This window comes from Neofelis nebulosa, chromosome 11 (assembly GCF_028018385.1).
Source record: "Neofelis nebulosa isolate mNeoNeb1 chromosome 11, mNeoNeb1.pri, whole genome shotgun sequence".
In the NCBI taxonomy this organism is placed as follows: Eukaryota; Metazoa; Chordata; class Mammalia; order Carnivora; family Felidae; genus Neofelis; species Neofelis nebulosa.
In genome coordinates, this window is record NC_080792.1 from 80,710,392 (window position 1) to 80,734,335 (window position 23,944).

Sequence of the window (23,944 nt, forward strand, 5' to 3'; positions counted from 1 at the left end):
GCACCTGGCAGAGTGAGGAGCTGGTGTCTATGGTAGGCAGGAAGCATGGACAGGTGGAAAATTGTATTGGGGCGCAGCCTCGTTATTATGTTTCCTTTTATTTTTGTTTTTTTTTTTTTAACGTTTATTCATTTTTGAGAGACAGAGCACAAGCAGGGGTGAGGCAGAGAGGCAGGGAGACACAGAATCTGAAGCAGGCTCCAGGCTCTGAGTTGTGAGCACAGAGCCCGATGCAGGGCTCGAACTCACAAACTGTGAGATCATGACCTGGGCCGAAGTCAGACACTTAACTGACCAAGCCACCCAGGCACCCCTCATTATCATGTTTCTAATGGCCATAGGATCAAATATTGATCTTGAATGCCTTGCTTCCCAATAGAAACAAGAAAGGATTCTCTTTGCTCTGTCCTGGGTGTGGAGGGCAGATGTCGCACATTTAATTTCTGGCTTCCTTCACACTGTAAAGGCATAGGCAACCCAAGTTTTCTGTAAGCTTTTATTTCTAAGAGGCCTTAAGATGCCATGATGATGCACCTACGATACAAATTTTTGGTAAAACAATCTCCTGCCCCAGTCTGTGTCAGCTATGCTAGCTTCCTTGCACCAAGCTACTAGATTTTGAGTTATCTACACACAAACACCAGTGTTCCCATTTGCACCCTTGCAGTGACATTATTACATTCTTAGCTGTATTCCAAATCCTCCCCATTCTCTGATTCCCATCTGTTCATGCTCTCCTACTTGTGTGTGTGTGTGAGTAAACATATAGACACATACACATTTATGAATGCACATGCAAACTTTATTATTTCTTCCAATGTACACTTAATACAAGGCCAGGCAGTTGGGGTAAAATGATGAGCAAGATAAGCATGGATGCTGGGGCTCAGAGTCCTAGCGGAAAGAATAAGAAATTGTTGTAAGTTCTACAACAAAGGTTCAAAGAGCTACAGGAAACCTGAACTGGGACCGGGAAGGTTCATGGACCACTTCCCAGGAGAAATGAGATTTTAACCTAAGACCTAAAGGTTGGCAGTAATTAGTGAGGCAACTCCAGGCAGGGGAAACTGTGAGAAGACCCAGAATCCAAAAAGGGCACGGGATCTTTAAGGAACAAATGGGTTCAGTTTGGCTAGGACGTGGGTAGCAGGAGGCAAGATAGGAAGCAGGTGGGGAAACTAATAAGAGAAGAAGCTAATGAGGAAAGCAAGGGCCGTCCTTACAATGCCTGTGTGCCCTGTGAAGCAGCTGGAACTTAATTCAGAGAGAAACGGGGAGCCAATGAAGAGTTTTAAGTAGGAGGGTGATTTGATCCGATTTACATTTTCTCCACGGGAATATTCAAAACAGACTGGAAGTCTTGGTGCTGACCCATCAAATGGATTCAGACGGGGTCCTAAAGATGCCCTGCCCTTCTGGGCGTGCAATCATTCACTGCTGAAGGTCTCTGAAATGTCCGGAGGGAGAGGCTGGACTGCCGGGGGGACGCGGGCTGAGGACGTGGCTGTTTATCACTGTATAGCATTAATTTGTCACCACATTAATTATAGTCATAAAGATCTAAGAATAGACATAGGAAAAACATGAAGACAATACACACCAGCAAAACTTGTCTTGTAGGGTGATGGGGTTAGTGGTCCAGGTCAGAGTATCTTAATTTTTTAACAACAAGTATAGCCCCCTTGGGGGCATAACAGCTAAATATACGTGCTAATGTCTCCACAGAACAAATAAGGCAGGGTAATAGATGAACTGATGTTCTTTTCTCCTACCACCAGTGTGTCCTCCCTATTATCCCATGACCATTCTCTATTTAAGGGGTCAGACCATGAAAGCAGAAAAAAAGGCTTTTAAATTTCAAAAGGAACCTCGAAGGGACTTGGGCCAAAGGAAAATAAACACAAAGAGGCAGACCAGGGTTTCCTGCCTTCAAGACAAGATAAAAAGAAAAAATAGAGGAGTATGGGCACAGGGGAGCACCTGCCCCCCAGCCCCACTAGTGGGGACTATCATTGGAGACCCCAATTGGAAATTGGAAGTACTAGGATCTGTGCTTTGAGTGGTTCACCCAAGAAACCAGCAAGAACTCAGGAGGGGAAATGGCTAGGATCCAGGTACATGAAACCATCTTAAAGACTTCCTCCCAGAGGACTGCAAGCCTCAGCCCCCAACAACCTCCAATACTCAGATACTTATTTGAGCCCCTGAAACTTAAAAAGGAAAAGATACTCTTAGAACCCAGCTATAAGAGACATTCTTGGGACAATTTTGAATATGGACTAGATTTTAGATGATATTGTGAAATTACTGTTAATTTCCTGAACTGATAATGGTATTGCAATTATGCCGGAGAAAGACGTTTTAGGAAAATGCATGAACTATTAAGAGATGAAATACCTGAATTTCTGCAACTTATTTTCAAATAATTCAGCAGGCAAAACATACAGGTACACAAGAGAGAGAAAGCAAATCTAGCAAAACATTAACAACTGATATAGAAGGAGGGGTATACAGTGTTCACTATACTATGGTTTCAGCTCTTCTATAGCTTTAATTTTTAATAACGTATACACTTTTAAAATAAAATTTTTATAACAGAATTCATAATTGTAATTAAAAATGCTAGAAATCACAAGGAAAATGATTCAATAATATTTAAAATGTTTTAGGCAGCATAGAGAATGGTTTGCATTATTGCACGTGAAGAAGAAAGTTTAAGTAACAGTTGCTGAATAGAGTAGTTGCGATTATTTGCAGCATTTTTCTCTATTTTTTATCTTTCTGTGCTTTTATAATATTAAAAAGTACTTTTAGATGTTATCTTAAAAAAAGATGGCTGGGGGAAAGAAATCCTGAATTGACTGAGATTAAGTATCTGCCACCCAATATAATGGGGAGTTCAGAATAAAAATTAAAGTGAATTATGGAAAAGTGAGGAAGTTACTGCTGTTTCTGGGTTACTGGACCAGGAGTTACACAAGTCACGTTGTAAGCAACAGAAACCAATTCTGGATCCTTCAAGCATTCTGGGGATGGTGGGGAGCTCACAGAACCACCAGGAAGGCTGGAGAGCCAGGCCTGGCACGTGGACAGGCAGAAAGGCAGGCTGGACAGCAGCCACCACTACTGCCAAACCCAGGTGACAAGAGCCATTCAGAGAGGACAGGACTGCAGCAGCCACTGACCTGAGGGGCTACAGCCTAGACTTCGGCCCCTCCTGCCCCTGGGCACTGAGTGCAGACACTGGCACCATCACTGGCCTCCAGAAGCCCACTGCTGCTCCTGCCATCTCCAAAAGAGATCCTCCACTGCTCCTACTTCTGCAGAACACCACTCCCAGTTCAAAGCCTTACACATATGCATCTGATTAGCCAAGTCTGGGTCACATCTCACACGGGAGATGCAAAGGACACTAGGACAGCAAGGACCTCATGTTTGGGGCTCCTATGATGGGAGGAGGGCCCTGCCTCCCACTAAGACTCATGCGGTGGGAAATTTTCTAAAGAGACTGGAGATTCTGACATTGGGCAGCAAAAACTGACAAATGTCACCATGCAGTAAACCAGGCACCACATAAGAGAAAACAAGACCAAGATTTGGCCCTTGCCCTCAAGGAGCAAATTTGAGAGTGAATATTATAACTCATTATTCTTTGTTAACCCACGGTGCTTAGCAGAGAACAAACACTCAATAAATGTTTGCTAGATAAATAAAAATAAATGAACAATCTCCCGGACAAAATCAAACGACCTTTTGCCGGCAGAGGACTGAATTAAAGAATTCTCTAGAACCTTCTAACAACAAGATTCTTGGAATCTACGGTCTTTCCTGAGAATGTGTGAGACTCACAGTGATCTTCCAGAGACTGTGAACCAGAAGCTGGAGGAAAATCTCACTGATGTGCTAAACCTTACCAAATATTAAATTTTAAAAACGGTTCCACCTAGAAAACCAATTTAAATCAAGTCTAAATCCAAACAACTAAAACAATTGAACAAGAATGAAATTTGTTCTGAGTCCCTACTTAAGGTAGAATCTTATCTTTTAAGCAAAAAGCCCAATGTCATTAGTTTTGGTCATACACTGGCTTGTGGTGTCACGCTGGGCTATGTCACAGCACACATCAGCAATAATTTTATAAATGTGTTCTCCCCAGCTGCCTACCTCTTGAATCAATTTCCAACCACAGTTTGTGCATTTCATGCCAAAAGGCTGCAGCCGGGGTGGGGGGGGGGGGGTGCCAAGGGCTGGTGTGAAATCACTTGTTCTGCACATCTTCAAACATGGGTGAGAATCATCTTTCCTTTCAATAGTTTTGGTCTCAGTTTAACTAGACACAAGCTTGCTAGATTCTGTGCAGTCTCTGGACTTTTCATTAATTCACTAACTCAACAAATTTGCACTGATTCCTTACTATGGGCCAGGAACTGTGCTAGACACTGGGGATACAGCAGTGACCAGAAAAGATATGGTCCCTGAAATCGTGGCACTTAAATTCTCGGTGGAGATCCACAAATGAACATGCAATCATAAAGTGGAATGGCTATTAGAGGGGAAAGCAAACTGGGTGCTATATAAAAAAATAACAGGAAATCTAATTTGGATTGGGTGGAGTAGAGTAAGCGAATGCTTTCCTGAAGAAGTAACATTTACCCTCCAACCTAAACACTGAGAAGAGTAGTTATGGGCTAAACTATGTCCCCCCCCAAGTCATATGCTGAAGTTCTAACCCCCTGCCAGGACCTCAGAATGTGACTGTATGTAGAGACAGGGTCTTGAAAGAGGTAGCTGAGTTAAAATGAGGTCATTAGGATGGGCCGTAATCCAATAGGGCTGTGTCCTTATAAAAGGATATTCGGACACAGACACATACACAGAGGAAAGACCACATGAGGACACAAGAGACGGCCATCTACAAGCCAAGGAGAGAGGCCTCAGAAGAAACCAGCCCTGCTAACACCTTGAACTTAGACTTCTAGCCTCCACAACTATAAGAAAATAAATTTTTTAAGTCAGCTGAGCTGTGGGACTTTATCATGGCAGCCCTAACAAACTAATACAAGGGTTAACCAGGCAAAGACTGGAGTGAAGAAGAGAGAGGTTCACGCAGAGGGAAGAGAAAGAAAGCAAGCAAAAACCCAGAGTCAGAAAAGAGCCTTGCTTCAACAAAGAATTGAAAACCCGGGGCGCCTGGATGGCTTAGTAGGTTAAGTGTCTGACTTCAGCTCAGGTCATGATCTCATGGCTCGTGGGTTCGAGCCCCGCGTCGGGCTCTGTGCTGACAGCTCAGAGCCTGGAGCTGCTTGGGATTCTGTGTCTCCCTCTCTCTCTGCCCCTCCCCTGCTCACACTCTTTCTCTCTCTCTCTCTCTCTCTCTCTCTCTCTCTCAAAAATAAGTAAATGTGAAAAAAAAATTTTAATTAAAATTAAAAAAAAAAAAAAAAAGAACTGAAAACCCCATAAACATGTTTGAGGTTGAGTAAAGACAAGGAAGGATGGGACAAAGTATGACTGGAAACAGGGGCAGAAGCCAGAATGTACAGGACCCACCAGGCCCTGTTAAGGATCCTGACATTTAATAGTTTTGGAGAAGGGGGAGGAGGTGGTGATGCGGTTCGACACATGGTTAAATATCGTTTTCTCCGGCAGTAGAGGGGCGTTGCAGCAAGGGGCTCAACTAGAAGAGCGGTGATGGTCTCTGGACCAGGCTGGTAGCAGTAGAGGTGGAGAACTATCAACAGACACGTACTTAGAAGACAGAACTGACAGGCTTTGCTGCTGTTTGGGTGTGGGGGCTGAAGGTGTTGGATGGCAAGAAAGGTACACTGGCTTCTGGCCTGAGTACCTAGAAGCACTTAAAGAAACGTGTTTTCCCATGTGTAGAGAAACTGTGGAAGCCATCTTCTGGCTTCCAGAAGTAGACAAGAGGTATAACCTCTTCAGGTAAAGGTCAAAGTGCTCAGCCCGGAAAACAAGGTTTTTCTAAATCTACTCCCTACTTGCCTTCACAACTGCTCCTTCCATCACCCACCCCCACATCCCATGCTCTGGACACAGCTGATGTCTCAGTGCTCATCCTTGCTCCCCCTATATAGAACATGCAGGGGCACCTGAGTGGCTCAGTCAATTGAGCGTTCGACTTCAGCTCAGGTTGTGATGTCACAGCTCGTGAGTTCGAGCCCCGCGTCGGGCTCTGTGCTGCCAGCTAAGAGCCTGGAGCCTGCTTCGGATTCTGTGTCTCCCTCTCTCTCTACTCCTCAGATTGAGAGACACAGGAGAGCCTGTGTCTCTCTCTACTCCTCTCTCTCTCTACTCCTAACCCATTCGCGTTCTGTCTCTGTCTCTCTCAAAAATAAATAAACATTAAAAAATTTTTTAAAAAAATAACATGCATACTCTACCTCCCTAGGAACCCCTGCCCATCATTCCATATACTGTGCAAAGGTAACTGCTCCCAAACCTTGATTCCTGTGTCCACGTGGACCCCACCTCTCCCTCTAGCGACGGTTCCTTTATGTTCTTGGCTTGACCAAAGCACTAATTACATGCACGTTATTCTCTCACATCACACCCTGTTCTTGTTTTCCACTCCCTGTTCCAATTTGTAATTAAATATTCATCTAGGAGTTTCCTTCTAGAATTTAAGTGCCATGAATTCAAGGTTAAATACATGGAGCTAAATCCAAGGGACACTTGTGACCTTTTATGTTTCCTGACCTCTCCACAGAACTTGATAATGTATATTCCACTCCTTTTCTTTTTTTAATATTTTAATTTGAAATGTTTCTACAGAAAAGTTAAGAAGATATAACGAATACCCGTATGTCCTTCACCCAGAATATCCGATTAATCTTTTTTTGTCACATGTGTTTATCCCCTGCTTTTGTTTTTCTGGACCATGGAAATGTAAGTTACAGATATCACAACACTTTACTCCTAAATACTTCACTTTACTCCTAAATACTTCAGGTTTCCTAACAACAAAAAAATATATATATTTCTGTTACATCATCATAACACAATGATCAGATTCCAAAAAAAAAAAAAAACAAACATTAATGCAATACTACTGTCTTAGTATGTTCAGGCTGTTGTAACAGAGTGTCATAGACCTGGTGGCTTGTAAACAATAGAAATTTATTCCTTATAGTTCTGGATACTGGGAGGTCCAGGATCAAGATGCTCACAAACTCAGTGTCTGGAAAGAGCCACTTCTGGCTCCTGGCCCACTGTCTTCCTACTGTGTCCTCACATGAGGGACAGGAGCAAGGGAGGTCTCTGGGGTCTCTTTTATAAGGGCACTGATCCTGTTCACGAGGGCTCCACCTTCATGACCTATAATCACCTCCCAAAGGTGCCATCTCCAAATACCATTCACTGGGTGTTAGCATTTAACATGTGAATTTGGGAGGGCACAAACATTGAGTCAATAGCAACTCTTATGTAATAACTCATTTTAAAATTTTGTAAATTGTGGGCGCCTGGCTCAGTCGGTCGAGCATCCAACTTCGGCTCAGGTCATGATTTCACAGTTTGAGTTTGAGCCCTGCCCCTCATCAGGCTCTGTGCTGACAGCTTGCGCAGAGCCTGGAGGCCGCTCCAGATTCTGTCTCCCTTTCTCTCTGCCCCTCCCCCGCTCACACTCTGTCTCTCTCTCAAAAATAAACATTAAAAAAATTTTTTTTTAATTTTGTAAATTGTTCCTGTAATGTCTTTTACACTGATTTTTTCTGATTTAAGACCAAATCTAAAACCACCTTCTGCATTTAGCTCTCATGTCTGTTTAGTGTTATCTGGAACAGTTCTTTAGTCTGCCTTAGTCTTTCAAGGTACAAATATTTGTGTCAAGTATAGCCCAGTTTTGTAGAACACCCCTCAATTTGGGTTTGTCTGGTATCTCCTCCTGATTGGATTCTGGATGTACTCTTAGGGCAGAAATATCAGAGAAGACATGTGTCCTTCTCAGTGACATCAGGAGGCACATGACTGACACTGGCTTATCCCATCATTGATGATGAACCCCTTCCTTGAAGGTCTCTCTTCCCTTGGCTTCTATGGCTTTCCTTCTACTTCCTGGGCAGGTGTTTTCTTGGTCTTTTCTCATGGGCTCCTCTTCCTCTGCGAACCCATAATTGATGGCCAGACAGGTTCCTATGCTAGGAGCCTATTCTAGACTCTTCACTCTCTAAACTGTCCTCCATTGTGCTTTGTATCCTGAATCTAATCTTCTGTAACTTCAGTTACCATCCTTGCACTGACGGTTCTCAAACTTTCAATTCTCCTCACCCTCAATATCTCTCCTAAACTCCAGACCCAGAACTACCCACCAGACAGCCACACAGGAGGTCACCGCTGTGTCAAAGAAAGAATACATCATCTTCCCCTGCCCCTGGCCTGTTTCTCTTCCTCCTGTGATAAATGCCAACACCCTGAGCTCAAGCAATTCATCCATTTTACAAACATTCATTGAGGAACTCAGAGCCTTTTTAAATTTAATTATTCAGAGTCTTCCTTCATGGATTTTCAACATCTTTAAATAACAGCTGTATCTGTCTTATTATTGTGTCTCTAGTGTGCCTTACCCTTGAAAATGGTAGCTATTTGTAATCAGACTCAGTTTTCTCATCTCAAAGGTAGAAATAATAATGGATCCCTCACAGGGCTTGGGTGAGGAGCAAAAAGAATCACATATGAGCAAGTCCTTTATAAACCTAACAGCGTACCCCCTGCTATTCAAAATGTCCGAGATCAGCAGCAGCAAGCAACGCCTGGGAACCGGTTAGATATGTGAGCTCTGGCTCCACACTGTCTTCACCCAACTGCTGAATCAGAATCTCTATTTTGTACAAATCTCTAAGCAGTTTGTATATGCAGTCAAGTTTGCGAAGGACTGCTCAATCCCAAATGAATTACAGACAGACCCAGGCACTGAATACATCACACCACTTGTTAACATTCAGTTCATGGTCTTTCTCACACAAGAAGTCTTTCCTGGTCAAATGAGGAAACGCTAGGTTCACATGAAAGGCACAGCATCAGGGAAACGGCACGCTTTGAAATCCTGACTTCTGTTTCCTCATCTCTAACCTGGCTTTGAGAGCATCAAGGTCCTGGACTGCTGTGATGACTGGTGGAGAGACACGTACATGAAGGATCACGGACATGCGATGGATGAATACTTAGCAAATCATATTTGGTTTTAAGGACAGAAACTCACACTCAGATGGCTTCCCATTTGCCAGGAATGTGCAACCTCTAAGCCTGTCTACAGGTTCCACCTAGGTTAAAAGAAAAGACTGGGAATCTCTTCTTATTCTATGTCTAGGACAAATTCCCTTTTCACAGAGATCTGGATGTGCTTTTTTAAGCTACCATTTATTGAATTCCTACTATGTGTCAGACACAAGCTGAATAAAGTGAAAATGTCTGCTCTTTACATTCCCCACGTTGGTGCCTGGCCTGCAAAGCATCAGGTGGGCAAGGGCTAGAGCGGTGGAACAGAAGGTGGGGGAAAGAACTAGGAGGAGGAGGAGACAGCTAAAGGAGCAGATTGGTGTGCTAGAACTCCTTTCGCCAAAGTTTATTTCAATCTGGCTGGGTTTTTTTTTTTTCAAGCTTCCAATTTAACAAGCTCGAAATAATAATTCCCACTGCTGCCTTCTGCGTCCAGCTCCTTACCTAAATAAAGGTGCTTCTTAAATATCAAGGACCTCTCATACTGAAGATGATTGTAGCTCTTCAAAAAGACAGACGTGCCAGGTAACAGGCACCACAAAATTATAGACTGACATTCTCCAAAACCCCTATGAGACGATGATGAACACTATATTGTGCACCCTCCAAAAACATAATCATACCACAGACAAAAAGTTTTACATACAATGTCAGAGAAAGAAGGCTTGCAATCCTTTTAAGAGACTGCAGAATCTTTCACTTCAAATCTCTAGATTTAAGGTGTGTCTGTTTCTCTTCATACAGATCCTTATGTACCCATACACAGGTGCATGCATGCATGTGCGTGCATGCACACACACACGCACACACTGCATTTTCACTTACTTCATTTACCTCTCTAGATCCAGAAGCAGAATAAATTAACATTTCCCTGGCAGGCAAGTGGAGACATGTTTTGTCTAGAGATTACACAGATTAAACCATCAAGTGCCATAATCTACCCTCAGTAAAGCAGAAAGACAGACAGGAAAATTTAGACATAGCCATCTAAAGCCCAGCAGGAAACAGTAAATTCACATCCTGAAAAGCCCATGTGCTCTGGCCTTCCTCCTGATCTAACGGACACTGTTCAGCGGAAAACACATCTTTTGTGGAATGTAGTTAGAAAACAAAACAAAATGAAATGAAACAAAACTGTGACGTCAGAAAGACCACAGTTGCCTGGAAGCTACTGACAACTTCATGTTACTCAAAATGGCTTTTTTAATCCAAAGGAGGCATTTGGGCAACAGAAAAGAGAGTTCCAGGGGTTAAAAGCATGGAACTCATGTGGTGCCGACTCCCTGGTTTTGCCTGAATACGTGCTCTGCCCCTTTTCTCTGAGCCTCAGTTTATTCAAACAGAGAAGGGGGCAATATGTGCACCTACTCTGTGGAGCCGTCCTGAGTTAGATGAGGTGATGCATGCAAAGATCTTAGCACAGTACCTGGTACACGGCAAGGGCTCGGCAGAACCTGTAAGTGCGGCACAGAGGTCTTGAAGTCCACGGACTCCAGTCTTGGTGGCCAGAACACAGAAAAAGTCCCCAAATCCCACCTACCCCTTCCCCTCAAATGTGCTATCATGTGCCAGAGCACTTGGGTTGATGTCCTGCACCAAACACTACAGGACTTGGCAAAAGTTGAGGACTTTTAACTCATTTGGGGCTTTAAAAAAATTTTTTATTGCAGGGATATATTATATTTATAAAATGGAAGCAAATTTTAACATTTATATATTTTTGTATGTTTTATAAAATATACATATAAAATTTGCTATTTTAACCAGATTTAAACATACAATATGATGGTATTAATTACATTCACAATGTTGTGTAACCATCACCACTATTTCCAAAATTTTTCACCACCCCAAATAGAATCTCTGTACCCATTAAGCAGTAACTCCCCATTCTCCTCTCCCCTAGCCCCTGGTAACCTTTACTCCCCTGTCTCTGAATTGGCCTAACAGTTCACTTATCTTATGTTCCCTTATCTTATGTTCCAAAACCCCCAGCGGATGCCTGAAACCACAAGTATTACCAGACCCTATATATGCTTTCTCCTGTACATATATACCTGTGTTAGCGTGATTTAGAAGTCAGGCAGAGTAAGAGATTAACAACACTAACTGATAATAAAATAGAACAATTAGGGGCACCTGGGTGGCTCAGTTGGTTGGGTGTCCGACTTTGGCTCGGGTCATGATCTTACGGCTTGTGAGTTCGAGCCCCGCGTCAGGCTCTGTGCTGACAGCTCAGAGCCTGGAGTCTGCTTCGGATTCTGTGTCTCCCTCTCTCTCTGCCCCTCCCCCATTCACATTCTGTCTCTCTCGCTCTCAAAAATAAATGCTAAAAAAATAAAATAGGACAATTACAACAATATGCCGCAATAAAAATCATGTGAATATAATCACTTTCTCTCAAAGTACCTTACTGTACTGAACTCATCTGCTTCCTGTGACAATGTGAGATGGTAACATGCCTATGTGATGAGATGGGAGTGATGTGCATGGCCTGGGCATGGTGAATGAGCATTAGGCTACACTCACTGACCTTCTGACCATATGTGAGGAGGGAGATCATCTGCTTCTGGACCGCAGCTGACCGTGGGGAACTGAAACCACAGAAAGCGAAACTGTGGAATAAGGGGAAGTTGCTGTAAATGGAATCATGTGATATTTGTCCTTTTCTGGCTTCTTTCACATAGCATAATGTTGTCAAGGTCCATACTGAAATTCACTTATTGTAGACTATATCAGAACCTCATCCCTTTTTATGGCCAAGTAATATTCTACTGCACAGATGTGCCTCATTTTGCTTATCCATTCATGTCAGCAGACACTTGGGTCGCTTCTACCTTTTATTTATGGCAAACAACGCTATAAACATTAGAGTAGAAAGATCTGTTTGAATTCCTGCTTTCAACTCTTTGGGGTACAAACCTCAGAACAGAAGTGCTGAATCACAGGATAATTTTATGTTTAACTTTGTAAAGAAACCTCAAACTGTTTTCCACAGTGGCCGTACCATTCTTCATTCCCAGCAGCAGTGTACAAGAGTTCCAATTTCTCCACATTCTCTCCATCTCTTGTTATCTTCTGTAACTCAATGGTTTTTAAGAACATCTCACGACTGTCCCAACAATGCGGCAAACTTACTGTTCTAGAACAGCTGAGAAGCAAGTAATGCTCCTTTAGTGATTCTCACTCCACTAGGGACAACTTTGCCTGCCAAAGAAACATTTGACAATGTCTGGAAACGTTTTTAGCTGTCATAAGTCCTCATAAAATTATTTTGCATATTGGTCTTCCCAATAAGATTCCTTTCAGTTGTTCTCACTTCTATTTTCTACTTAAAAATATATTTTAAAAACAGTTATTTCCATCAGGTTGGTTTGGGCTGCAAGTAACAATACCAAATGAAAAGTGGCTAAAAAAAATAATGACACCTCAGATTTTTAAAGTGTAGAAACAATGAAGTTTAGTAGTTCAATAATACCACCAAGAACATAGGCTTTTTCCATCTCTCTGTTTTACCATCCTTGGCATGCTGGCTCCTATCCTCAGATTGGTCTCTTCATGGCCTCAAGCTGACTGCCACATATCCAGTCATCACATCCTCACCCGGCCACATACAAAGAGGAAAACCTATACCAGCATCCAGACAGCAAACCTCCCCCTGGGTCTCATTCACCAGAGTTGCATCACCTGCTCATGCCTAAAGTAAGCACTGGCAAAAAGAATAAAACCACCACATTAAGTTTAGGCTCAGCAAAGTTTATCCCCTAAAGCTGGAGAGGCATCACCTTTCACGAGCTAGGAGATGTTGAAGGTATTAACTAATCTGTAGGTTGCTTCATTGGTGCTTCAAAGATAGTTTACTTGTCATCTGGTTTCAGATGCAAATGATAAAAAACTTGTTTTGTTTTGTTTAAGAAAGGAATTATCAGCTCAGATAACTGAAAATTCCAGGGATGGACACTGACTTCAGATACACACAGATATTGGTGGTCAAATGCCATCACCAAAGCTCCTCAACCCCTCAGATTCTCCTGGCTGGCTCTCCCCTCTTGGTGAGAGGCCAAAACAAAATCCCAGAACTGTGTTCTCATCAGCTTTGACTGGTCTGGCTTGGATCACTGTGGCTCTGGGAGTAGAATGCTCTGATTGGCCACATTTGGATCACAAGGCTCTTCCAGCACAGGGAACAGAGGTACTATAAGCAGGAAGGGTAAGGGATGATCAATTTGCAAACATCAACAAGCACGCACTACACAGACACATGGGGGAAAATGTATATATTTCTGGTCTCTAGTAGTCTGATTATAAAAATGCAGTAATTCCACAAACATTTGCATTCAGCTAACCACGTGCCAGACACAATGCATTGAGGAGGTAAATAAGACACAATCTCTTCACAAGGGACGCTACTCTTCCCCCACTAACCCCCTGTGTGACCCTGAAGAAGCTCCTCAACCTCTCAGATTCTCCTGCTCATCATCTATAACAGGAAATGGCTGGGATGCTTGATTTCTGAATTGCTTTCCAATTCTGTATTCAATTAAGTCCATGACTTCCTTCCTACAAACTGCTTTGAGTACTTGCTTTTTCTAGATAACTACCAATCAGACCCATTTGATTCGCCTTGCACGGCTTGTTGCCCACCACAGAGGAACAAATAAAAGAGAGCAATGAAATAAACTCAGAGCCCCTCTGTGACTGAGCAATTGACTTTGGCATCTAGAGTTCACACACTCTTGCAGCCAGACACCTCATGGGTGACTGAGGTGAGGAAACCCAGCAGAGAAAAGGAGGTCCGGGCAAGAGATAGTGGGGAAGCCTACCACTGGGGAGGAAACTCTGGGCCACAGACTTTGCTCTTTCCCAGCTCCCACCCAGACTCAGTGTGGGCGACTTACTTCCAAGCCATGTCTGTAAGGGTACTTGGCAAAGAGACTCACTGGTACCTCTGCAGATTGCATGCTAAAATTAGCAGTGGGTGTGAAGCTGACTCCCTCAGAGTGATTGCAGGGCCCTGGAGGTGCTGGCTTCTGCTGATTAGTCATGAGGCTGGCTTGCAAGGAAACACTGTCAGGTGCACAAAATGTTTAGTGACCCTTAAAAGACAGAATATTGTAGCTAAGCCCAAGTAAGTCTGCTCTAACAATCTTTCATTCTTTTCCCCAAAGTGATGAGAATAGTAATGATCAAGAGGTAACAGGCTGACAGCCTTCACATGAGGAGATATGCAGGTTGGACACTGTACAACTTTAGGGGTGCCATGCATATTGCAGTGTATGGAAACCTAGGTGAGTGTTGCCCCCTAGAGTTATGCGGTGCTCAACCTGTACAACTACATATGGCAATCCTTAATGTTAACAGCAAAACTAAGGTGAAAAGGCTGCCATAGCCAGAATCCAGAGATTTTCAATCAACTAACAGAATTTACACCGATTATATACTGAAGTGCTATTTTGGATATATTGGGTTAAATGAAACACATTAATTTTACCAGTTTCTCTTTTTAATGTGGCTACTAGAAAATTTAAAATTACACATGTAGCTGGTATTTGTGGCCTGCATTATATTTCTACTGGACCATACTATCATAGAAGGTCCCCAGCAGGACGGTGCAGTTGCCCACTGGGAACCCACTAGCTACCACACTCCTTTGCCTGTTTTTCTTCCTTTGCCTCTCTCACGTTCCTACTCCCTCACTGACTTCCATGGGATCACCTGACAAAGTAACTGGACCCAAATTTGTCTCAAAGCATGCTTCTGGGGTAAAGTAAGACACAGACTTACTATGTATAGGGAACCATACTAATACATACCCTTTCCTTCTACTTGATTTCCAATATGACCCAGAAGAGAAAGAAACCAACACAGGAAAGGTTAAATACCAGATTTAAATAAGAGAACAAGGGATGTGCATGATTACCTGCCGAGTAGTAAGAGAGTTAAGTGCTAAGAGCTTGAAGGAGAAATGATATTAATATGGAGTAGTGTGGTTGGGGAAGGAGATTTCTGCTTGGCACCACAAGATCCAAGTGCTGTCAGTTTACTGCCAAAGAATGAGTTGTCAGATGTGAAGTTTGAGCAAGGACCTAGACTCAAGGAATGACTTTGGTGCTGATGATATGTGCTGTGTATTTTGTGGGAAGGACACTTTGATTACAGTGTGTGTGTGTGTGTGTGTGTGTGTGTGTGTGTGTGTGTGTGTGTTGGGAGTGGGGGAGGATACCAGGATCTGATTCTCCTAGTTCACTCATGCTCCTTGTGAACAAAGCTGGCAGTGGGGAGGTAATGTAGCCTATTTCTCAGAGAGCACAAACAAAACATACTTTCCAGAAAGAGATCAAACACTCTACCCCTTTCTCATTAACACCATGCTTTTTGTGACTGAGATGAGCAACTATAAATGTCACCGTAAGAGAAGCAAGCATTCATTCTATGAACATTATTGACCACTCACCATGTTCCAGGCACTACTGAAACAGCAGTGCAGAAAGCAAAGACCAAATGCTTTGTAACTTTCAAGATGGGGCGGGGGGGGGGGGGGGGGGGAGGGGGGCAACACCCTGCCACCATTCAGTCCTTTAAAACAAGCAGTAAATAAGCCAAAAAAGTACAGAAAGGAAACAATTAAACTGTCCTAAAGAACAGACATTTTGGTAGTTACCTAATCTCTTATTGTTTCCTTTTACAGGAAACGAAAATCACTTTAAAAGAGTCCAGAGTTAGCTAGAATTTAAAAGAGAGAGAGCTAAGTCTTTTTTCCCCTGCAAAAGAACAAATTTGCATGGAAGAATTGGGATGGTGCTGTCCAAGGTACCAGTGGCTTCTCAGTTCACCTAGCTGGGATTTGAACATAATTATGATTCCCTCATAACTTTACAAAGGTAATATTTTGCTCTAATAAGTAGGTGGGCATCACAATCTACAGTTACATATGTGTGTGGATTAAAAATAGCTTTCCTTTCACTTATGCTCATTTTAAATGTCCTATTTGGATTTAAAAATAAATTCCTTTAAAATACATAGAATCAGGGAGTTAAGGGTTCTATCGATTCAGTTCAATCAAGGTTCTAAAGCACATTTCATCTTGTAGATGATATTCTTTCTTATACGCAGCTGGAATCTCTCCTGCCTAAATGTGAAAGTTATATATTCAACTGTCTACAAATATCAGAGGGCAAAAAGTAAATGATTAAAATGGGACATTTAGCCCCTAGGCGGCTTGGGGCTCTGTGCTGATGGAGCAGAGCATGCTTGGGATTCTCTTTCCCTCTCTCTCTGCCCCTTCCCCACTTGCTGTCTCTAAATAAATCAACATTTTAAAAAATTTTAAGAATAAAAGATTCTCCCTTTGGACAGAACAATTGGTGTCTTGGTAATCAGTCCCCATCATGCTTATTGTTTCCCCAACACTGAGGGCATTCCAGTTGCTACTTAAATATCCCATTTTATTTACTTTAATTTTTAATTTTTATTTTTGAGAGAGAAAGTATGCGCATGCACGAGCCGGGGGGAGGGACATAGGGAGGGAGGGAGGGAGGGAGGGAGGGAGGGAGAGAAAGAGAGAATCTTAAACAGGCTTCATGCTCAGCACAAAGCCAGATGTGGGGCTCAATCCTATGACCCTGGGATCATGAGCTGAGCCGAAATCAAGAGTCGGTCGCTTAACTGACTGAGCCACCCAGGCGCCCCTAAAGGGAGAAGCTTCTACTCAGCTCCAGCCATGTACTCGTGGGGGACAACAAACTCAGTCTTGCAAAGTTATCTAATTACTTAGGAGAAGCTCAAAAATCTCTTAATTTAAACATGTTTTAATTAACTCAATTTTTAAAATCTACAGTGTGAACCAAAAGGTTGGATCCTACCCACAGACTCCTGCTTTGCAATCTCTGTTCAATGCCAACTCTCATGCTTGAAATTTTAGAATCTTAGGAAATTGGAAGATATAAAAACACTTTCTTTCCCATTTCACAGATGGGGAAATCAAGGCACAAAATGTCTTAGATTTCAATTCTTTCCCCAAGAGTTGAGAAAGCAACCCCAAATACCTACTACCAAGGGCACTAAATTAAAAACAAACACTAGACAATTAAACAGTTTGTGAACATTCAGGAAAGGAATTCACTGCAGAAAAAAGCATATGGATTGAGCACAGTACCTGGTATAGACTGGGTGCTCTGCTCTATGAAAAGGTATGGTAGAAACTGTTGAATGAATGTCAGCTCAGCCACATACCATGGTTGTGTATCATAGCAGTACAGTGTAAAGATCTGGAATCATACCAACTTAGAACTGTACCAACAGTTTACTACCTGTATGACATTCTCCCAGCCTCAGTGTCTTCATCTGTAAATTTCGAATAATACCAAACCTGCATGTTTGTTAAGAGGATCTGAGATAACATACCACACCAATCACATATATGCATTTTATCTATATAATGCCCGTTATTCTAATTACTTGACAGATTTACCAGACTGGCAAGTCAGGAAAATGTAGGTCAGTTAGGCATCTGAATCTTGATTTCGGCTCAGGTCATAATCTCACAGTTCGTGAGATCGAGCCCTATGTCAGGCTCCATAGAACCTGCTTGGGATTCTCTCTCTCCCTCTCTCTCTGTCCCTTCCCTGCTCATGCCATCTCTCCCAAAATAAATAAAACATTGAGAGAGAGAGAGAGAGAGAGAGAGAGAGAGAGAGAGAGAGAGAGAGAGAGAGGGGGGCAGGCAGGCGGAGGGGAAGAGAGAATGTAGTAGAAAGAGATGAGGTTTAATGGAAAGGTCACAAGTTTTGGAATCAGTGCAAACTGAGTTGGATTCTCGTTCTGCCACTTACCAGCCTGGCTACCCTAAGTGACTCTTTAATGCTACCTTCATAGGGCTGTTGTAAAAATTAAATATAATTGAGCATCTACCCTATGCCATGCACTATGCCAAGCCATTTGCTTACTTCCGTTCACTTAATTTATGTAGAGTGCTTAGCCCTGCCTGAGCTATAGTAAGTGCTCAATAAATAGCAGGGAGGGTTATAATCAGCATATTTGAATAGCAACAAGCACTAAACATCACTCAGGAGAGCCTTGTGAGTATAATAGATAAATGTGGGCTAGATGAGACCACAATGAAGTAGGTTTGTAAAAGAGTTGAATATACCATGGAGAAAATATTAGCCAACAGTTGAGAGCCAAAAGAATCCTGCGTAATCATTCAGAACCAGTTCAGGAAAGATTTTCTGTAAAAGGCAAGATGGCAAATATTTTTGGCTTTGTGGGCAATAGAGTTGCTGTGGGAACTACTCAACTCTGCCCTTTTAGTGCAAAGACACTCATGGATATGACATAAACTTATAGGTGTGGCTGTGTTCCAATAAAATGTTACCAAAACAGGTGGCGGGCTGGATTTGGCCTATGGGTCATGGTTTGCTGAGCCCTGGTTTAGAGTAATAAGTGATGGCACGCAGTAGCATAAAGGGTGCTATTCAGTTGAAGAAACCGAGCGCACAGTTACTTAGGTCCTTGGAATTAAAATCACAACTCAGGACGATCATGGTCGGTGAGATCCCAAAAACAAAAGCGATATTTTGAAAGTGATTTGAGCCCACGAAAGTGAAAATTCTATCCTAGTCTGCTCTGGAGGGATCATCCCCAGACTGGTTCTGGGCAAAGTAATGTGAACCAGAGCGTGTTCAACTGAGACAGGTGATAAAAGACCAACCAGAAATCGCTTACATGTTTCGTCTGGTGAGCCTGCCACAACACCCCATTCCCAATCAATTGCTAGTAGCTGCAAGCAGCCCCGTGTAGAAAGGATTCTGAGTCCTCACATCTGGGCCTCAAGACAACGGGCCAAGACTGATGAGTAACGTCTTCCATGGGTACAAGGGGAAAGCGATGATGAATGTGCCAACAGCTGCCGTCCTGAAAACCCCACCACATGAGGAAGGATAGACAATAAATAAACGGAATTTGTTACCCCAAATAAGTTATGTAATCCAAAATATAATCATCTTCAAGCTGGTAAGATACTACTATGCTCTAAATATTAACCTGATCTTGCTAACAATGGACATATCCAAAATAGTTTTTATTACAGTGGGCAGCAGGGGACTGGCCTAGGTCACCGGAATATTCTTCCCAGCCCTGCGTGACACTCTGTGATTTTTCAAGATGCCTTATTGTACTATCACAGCTGTGTTCCCGGTGGCTTAGTCTTCCCAAAAGCTTCGCTTTGAAGACGTCATGAATATTTAAACATACTTAAGGCTAAACATTTTTCATGCTTCTCAACTCACCTACAGTCCAAAGGTGGGTTCTGGTTGTCAAGAAGGCTCATTTTCGAGATGTGTGTTTGTGCACATATAGGCATACAAACCCATGGGCACTGTATTATATACACACGTTCAGACCTTCAAGGTGCATGTATGCAAATTCTTCCTTTTAAATCTTGACACTGAGTTCTAAAGTCAAAGCCTGCAGTTAGAGGCCACTGACATGTCTTCAGACACAAACCAGCAGCTTTGTGATAAGTAAGAATGTACTGATTATTTGGAAATGACCTACTAATGTTCCCACTGCAGTGATTCATAGATTATGGCCTCAGAACCCACAGTGACAGTGAGCTAGCCAGTGTCCCCTTCAGTGTCATCCTTCATTGACAATGCTGCATGAGTCACAGAAGGTCCCAGAGGGAGGTGGGAGCAGGCAAGGCATGAAGGGTTGAGGTAAAGAGAGTTGGCTAAATAACATATGTTTTTCTTTTTCCCATGAAATCCCACTGAAACAACTATAAAGGTGTTTTGTTTTCCTCTGTTTTTAAGGACTTAAACCCACCAGAATGGAGAATAGGTGGGGGGGGAAAAACCAAACTGTAGAAGCTAAAAATATATGAAAAATGCCTCAAAATCTTAAGCCAACAGTGGAGACTCATAGATTAGCAACACCTAATAAAAAATTAAGGTACCTCTAAAAATGAAGGTTAAGGCAGTGAGACTGGCTGAAATCCAGTTTCAGAAGCTGTCAGTTTCCAGCAATTGCATTACCAGGTATATATCCCAAAAATACAAAAATACTGACTCAAGGGGATACGTGTACCAATGTTTATAGCAGCACTATCTACAATAGCCAAACTATGGAAACAGCCCAAGTGTCCATCAACTGACGAATGGATAAAGAATACGTGGTATACAGATACAATGGGGTATTACTCAGCCATGAAAAAAGAATGAAATCTTGCCATTTGCAAGGATGTGGATGGAGTGAGAGTATTATGCTAAGCAAAATAAGTCAGTGAGAGAATGACAAATACCATACGATATCACTCATATGCGGAATTAAAAAAACACACACACAAGAAAATGAACATAGGGGGAAAAAAGACAGAGAGGCAAACCAAGAAACAGACTCTTAACTATAGAGAACAAACTGATGGTTACCAGAGGGGAGGTTGTGGGGGGATGGGGGAAATTGGTGATGGGGATTAAGAAGCGCACTTGCTGCAATGAGCACTGGGTGACGTATGGAAGTGTCGAATCACTGACCTGTATACCTGAAACTAATATTACACTGTGTGTGAACTATAATTTAAATGAAAAAAAAAAAAAAAAAAGCTGTCAGTTCATCAGATCTGCTTCCCTACTTCATGCAGCAAGATTGCCTAGAGACCAACCTGGCAAAAGACCAGAAGTTTCTTCTCTAGAGAAGATACAACAGTCTCTGGATGAAAGGACTCTAGAAATGGGTACGGCACTTTAAAAAGAAGAAAGGATAGGGGGGCCTGGGTGTCTCAGTCGATCAAGCGTCCAACTTCAGCTCAGGTCATGATTTCATGGTACATGGGTTCGAGCCCCACGTCGGGCTCTGCTGAAAGCTCAGCATGGAGCCTGCTTCGGATTCTGTGTCTCCCTCTCTCTGCCCTTCCCTGCTCGTGCTCTGTCTCTCAAAAGTAAATAAATGTTGAAAAAAATTAAAAAAAAAAAAAAAAGGATACAAAATCAGAAGATAAAAATAGCTCTTAGAATTTTTTTGCGGGGACACCTGAGTGGCTCAGTCAGCTGACTGTCCAACTTCGGCTCAGGTCACAGTCTCACAGCTTGTGGATTCAAGCCCCATGCCAGGTTCTGTGCTGACAGCTCAGAGCCTGGAGACTGCTTCAGATTCTATGTCTCCCTCTCTCTCTGCTCCTCCCCTGCTGGGTTGCACACACGCTCTGTCTCAAAAGTAAACATTAAAAAAATTTTTTTAATGAAAAATATTTTTAATGAGAAAGGTTAAAAGACAAATTTAAGGAAACCTCCCAGAAAATAAAAAGACAAAGAGAAAATGGGAAACACAAGAAAAGTTGAAGACTGCCATAGGAAGTCCACTATCTAAGTAAAAGGAGTCCCTGAATGCTAGGAGAAAGAAAAAAAAAAAAAAAAAAAAAAAAGAGGGGAAAAAATTACCCATTATATTAGTTACCTATTGCTGCATAACAAATTATCCCCAATACTCAGCAGCCTGTAACATTTATTCTCTTACCCAGTTTCTGAGAGTCAGGAATCTGGGAGCAGCTTAGTTGGGTGGTTCTGGCTCAGGGTCTCCCACAAGGCTACAGTCAAGCAGTCAGTGGTGACTGCAATCTCATCTGAAGGCTAGACTGGGGCTGGAGGATGTCTTCCAAAGTGACTCACTCACATGGCCATTGGCAGAAGCCTCAGTGACTAGCTGGCTGTTGGCAGAAGGCCTCAGTTCTTTGCCACATGGCCTTCCCCATATGGCTGCTTCACATGGTAGGTGGCTTTCCCCAAAGCAAGTGATTCAAGAGAAAGAGAGCACAACCAAAAAGAAGTCACTGTGTCTTTTATACTCCAATCTCAGAAATGAATTACTATCACTTCTGCTATATGCTACTAGTCACAGAGACCAATCTTGGTCCAATAATGACAGTGAACTACACAGGGGTATGACTATCAGGAGGCAACGATCATGGAAGCTTGCTACTACATACATAAAATGTGTGTGTGTGTGTATGTGTGTGTGTGGGCATACTTATGTAGATGTATTATTTTAATTCTCAGAATTTAAGGACATATGTTTCCAGAATTGAAAAAGCTAACTGCTTAGAACAATGGGCCCACAACAAGGCCTGTCATCTTGAACTTTCAAAATGCCACAGATCCTACAAGCTTCTAGAGATGTTAAAAAGTCAGATAACCAGGGGCACCTGGGTGGTTCAGTCAGTTGAGTGTCCCACTTTGGCTCAGGTCATGATCTCGCAGTCCTTGAGTTTGAGCCCCATGTTGCATCGAGCTCACTGCTGTCAGTGCTGATCCTCTGTCGCTCTCTCTCTCTGCCCCTTCCCCCACCCTCAAAAATAAAGAAACATTTCAAAAAAAAAAAAAAGTCAAATCACCAAAGATACACAAACGGCCAACAGGTACATGAAAAGTTGCTCAACATCACTCTATCAAGGAAATGAAATGAAAATCAAAACCACAATGAGGTATCACCTCACACCTATTAAAATGGTTATTGTCAAAAAGATATAATTTGACAAGTACGGGCAAACATATGGAGAATAGAAAACGCTTGTGCACTGTTGGTGGGAATCCAAGCTGGTGCAGCCAGTATAGAGATATGGGGTTCCTAAAAAAAAAAAAAAAAAAAAAAAAAAAAAAAAAAAGAACTATCATATGATCCAGTAATTCTACTTCCGGGTATATATCCAAAGGAGATGAAATCACTGTCTCAAAGAGATATCTGCACCCCCATGTTCACCACAGCATTATTCATAATAACCAAGACATGGAAGCAACCTAAGTGTCCACTGATGGATGGCTGGATAAAAAAAAAAAAAAAAAAAATGTGGTATATATACACAATGAAACATCCACCCATAAAAAGAAGGAAATCTTACTCTTTGCAACAATATGGATGAACCCCAAGAGCATTATGCTAAGTGAAATAAGTCAAAGAGAGACAAGTACTATGTATTCTCACTTAGAAATGGAATCTTTTTTTTTTTTTTTTTTTTTTTTTTTTCCAACGTTTTTTATTTATTTTTGGGACAGAGAGAGACAGAGCATGAACGGGGAGGGGCAGAGAGAGAGGGAGACACAGAATCGGAAACAGGCTCCAGGCTCTGAGCCATCAGCCCAGAGCCTGACGCGGGGCTCGAACTCACAGACTGTGAGATCGTGACCTGGCTGAAGTCAGACACTTAACCGACTGCGCCACCCAGGCGCCCCTAGAAATGGAATCTAAAAAAAAATCAAACTCATCCAAAGAGAGAGTAGATTGGTAGTTGCCAGAGGAGGGAGCTGGGGGGTGGGAAAAAGAGTGTAGGCGGTCAAAGGGTACAAATTTCCAGGGATAGACAGTTCCTGGGGATGTAATGGACAGCATGGTAACTACAGTTAATAATACTGGACTGTACACTTGAAAGATGCTAGGAGAGATCTTAAAAGTACTCACTACATTCGCACAAAAAATGGCACACCTACTGAAATGACAGACAGGTTAACTAACCTTACTGTGGTAATCACTTCACAATATGCACGTTTATCAAAATGGTACAAATTGTACACCTTAAACCTATGCAATGCTATGTCAATTATATCTCGATAAAGGTGGGGGGGGGTGGTGATCAGAGAATAAATAATCAGAATGGCTTCAGGCTTCTCAAGGACATCAGAAGCTAGACGACAATAAAAAATACCTTCAGAATCTTGAAGGGAAA

General features: G+C 42.4%; 1 protein-coding gene across 2 annotated transcripts in view; it reads right to left on the minus strand.

The window, feature by feature from the left end:
- Positions 1–722: 722 nt before the first annotated feature.
- Positions 723–23,944, minus strand: part of SUDS3 (SDS3 homolog, SIN3A corepressor complex component) — a 66,757-nt gene continuing 43,535 nt past the window's right edge. For both annotated transcript variants that reach the window (XM_058691658.1, XM_058691655.1), the window contains one exon: positions 723–894. In XM_058691658.1, coding sequence (XP_058547641.1) covers positions 738–894 — 157 coding nt within the window. In that variant the 3' untranslated portion in view covers positions 723–737. The remainder of the gene's footprint in view (positions 895–23,944) is intronic.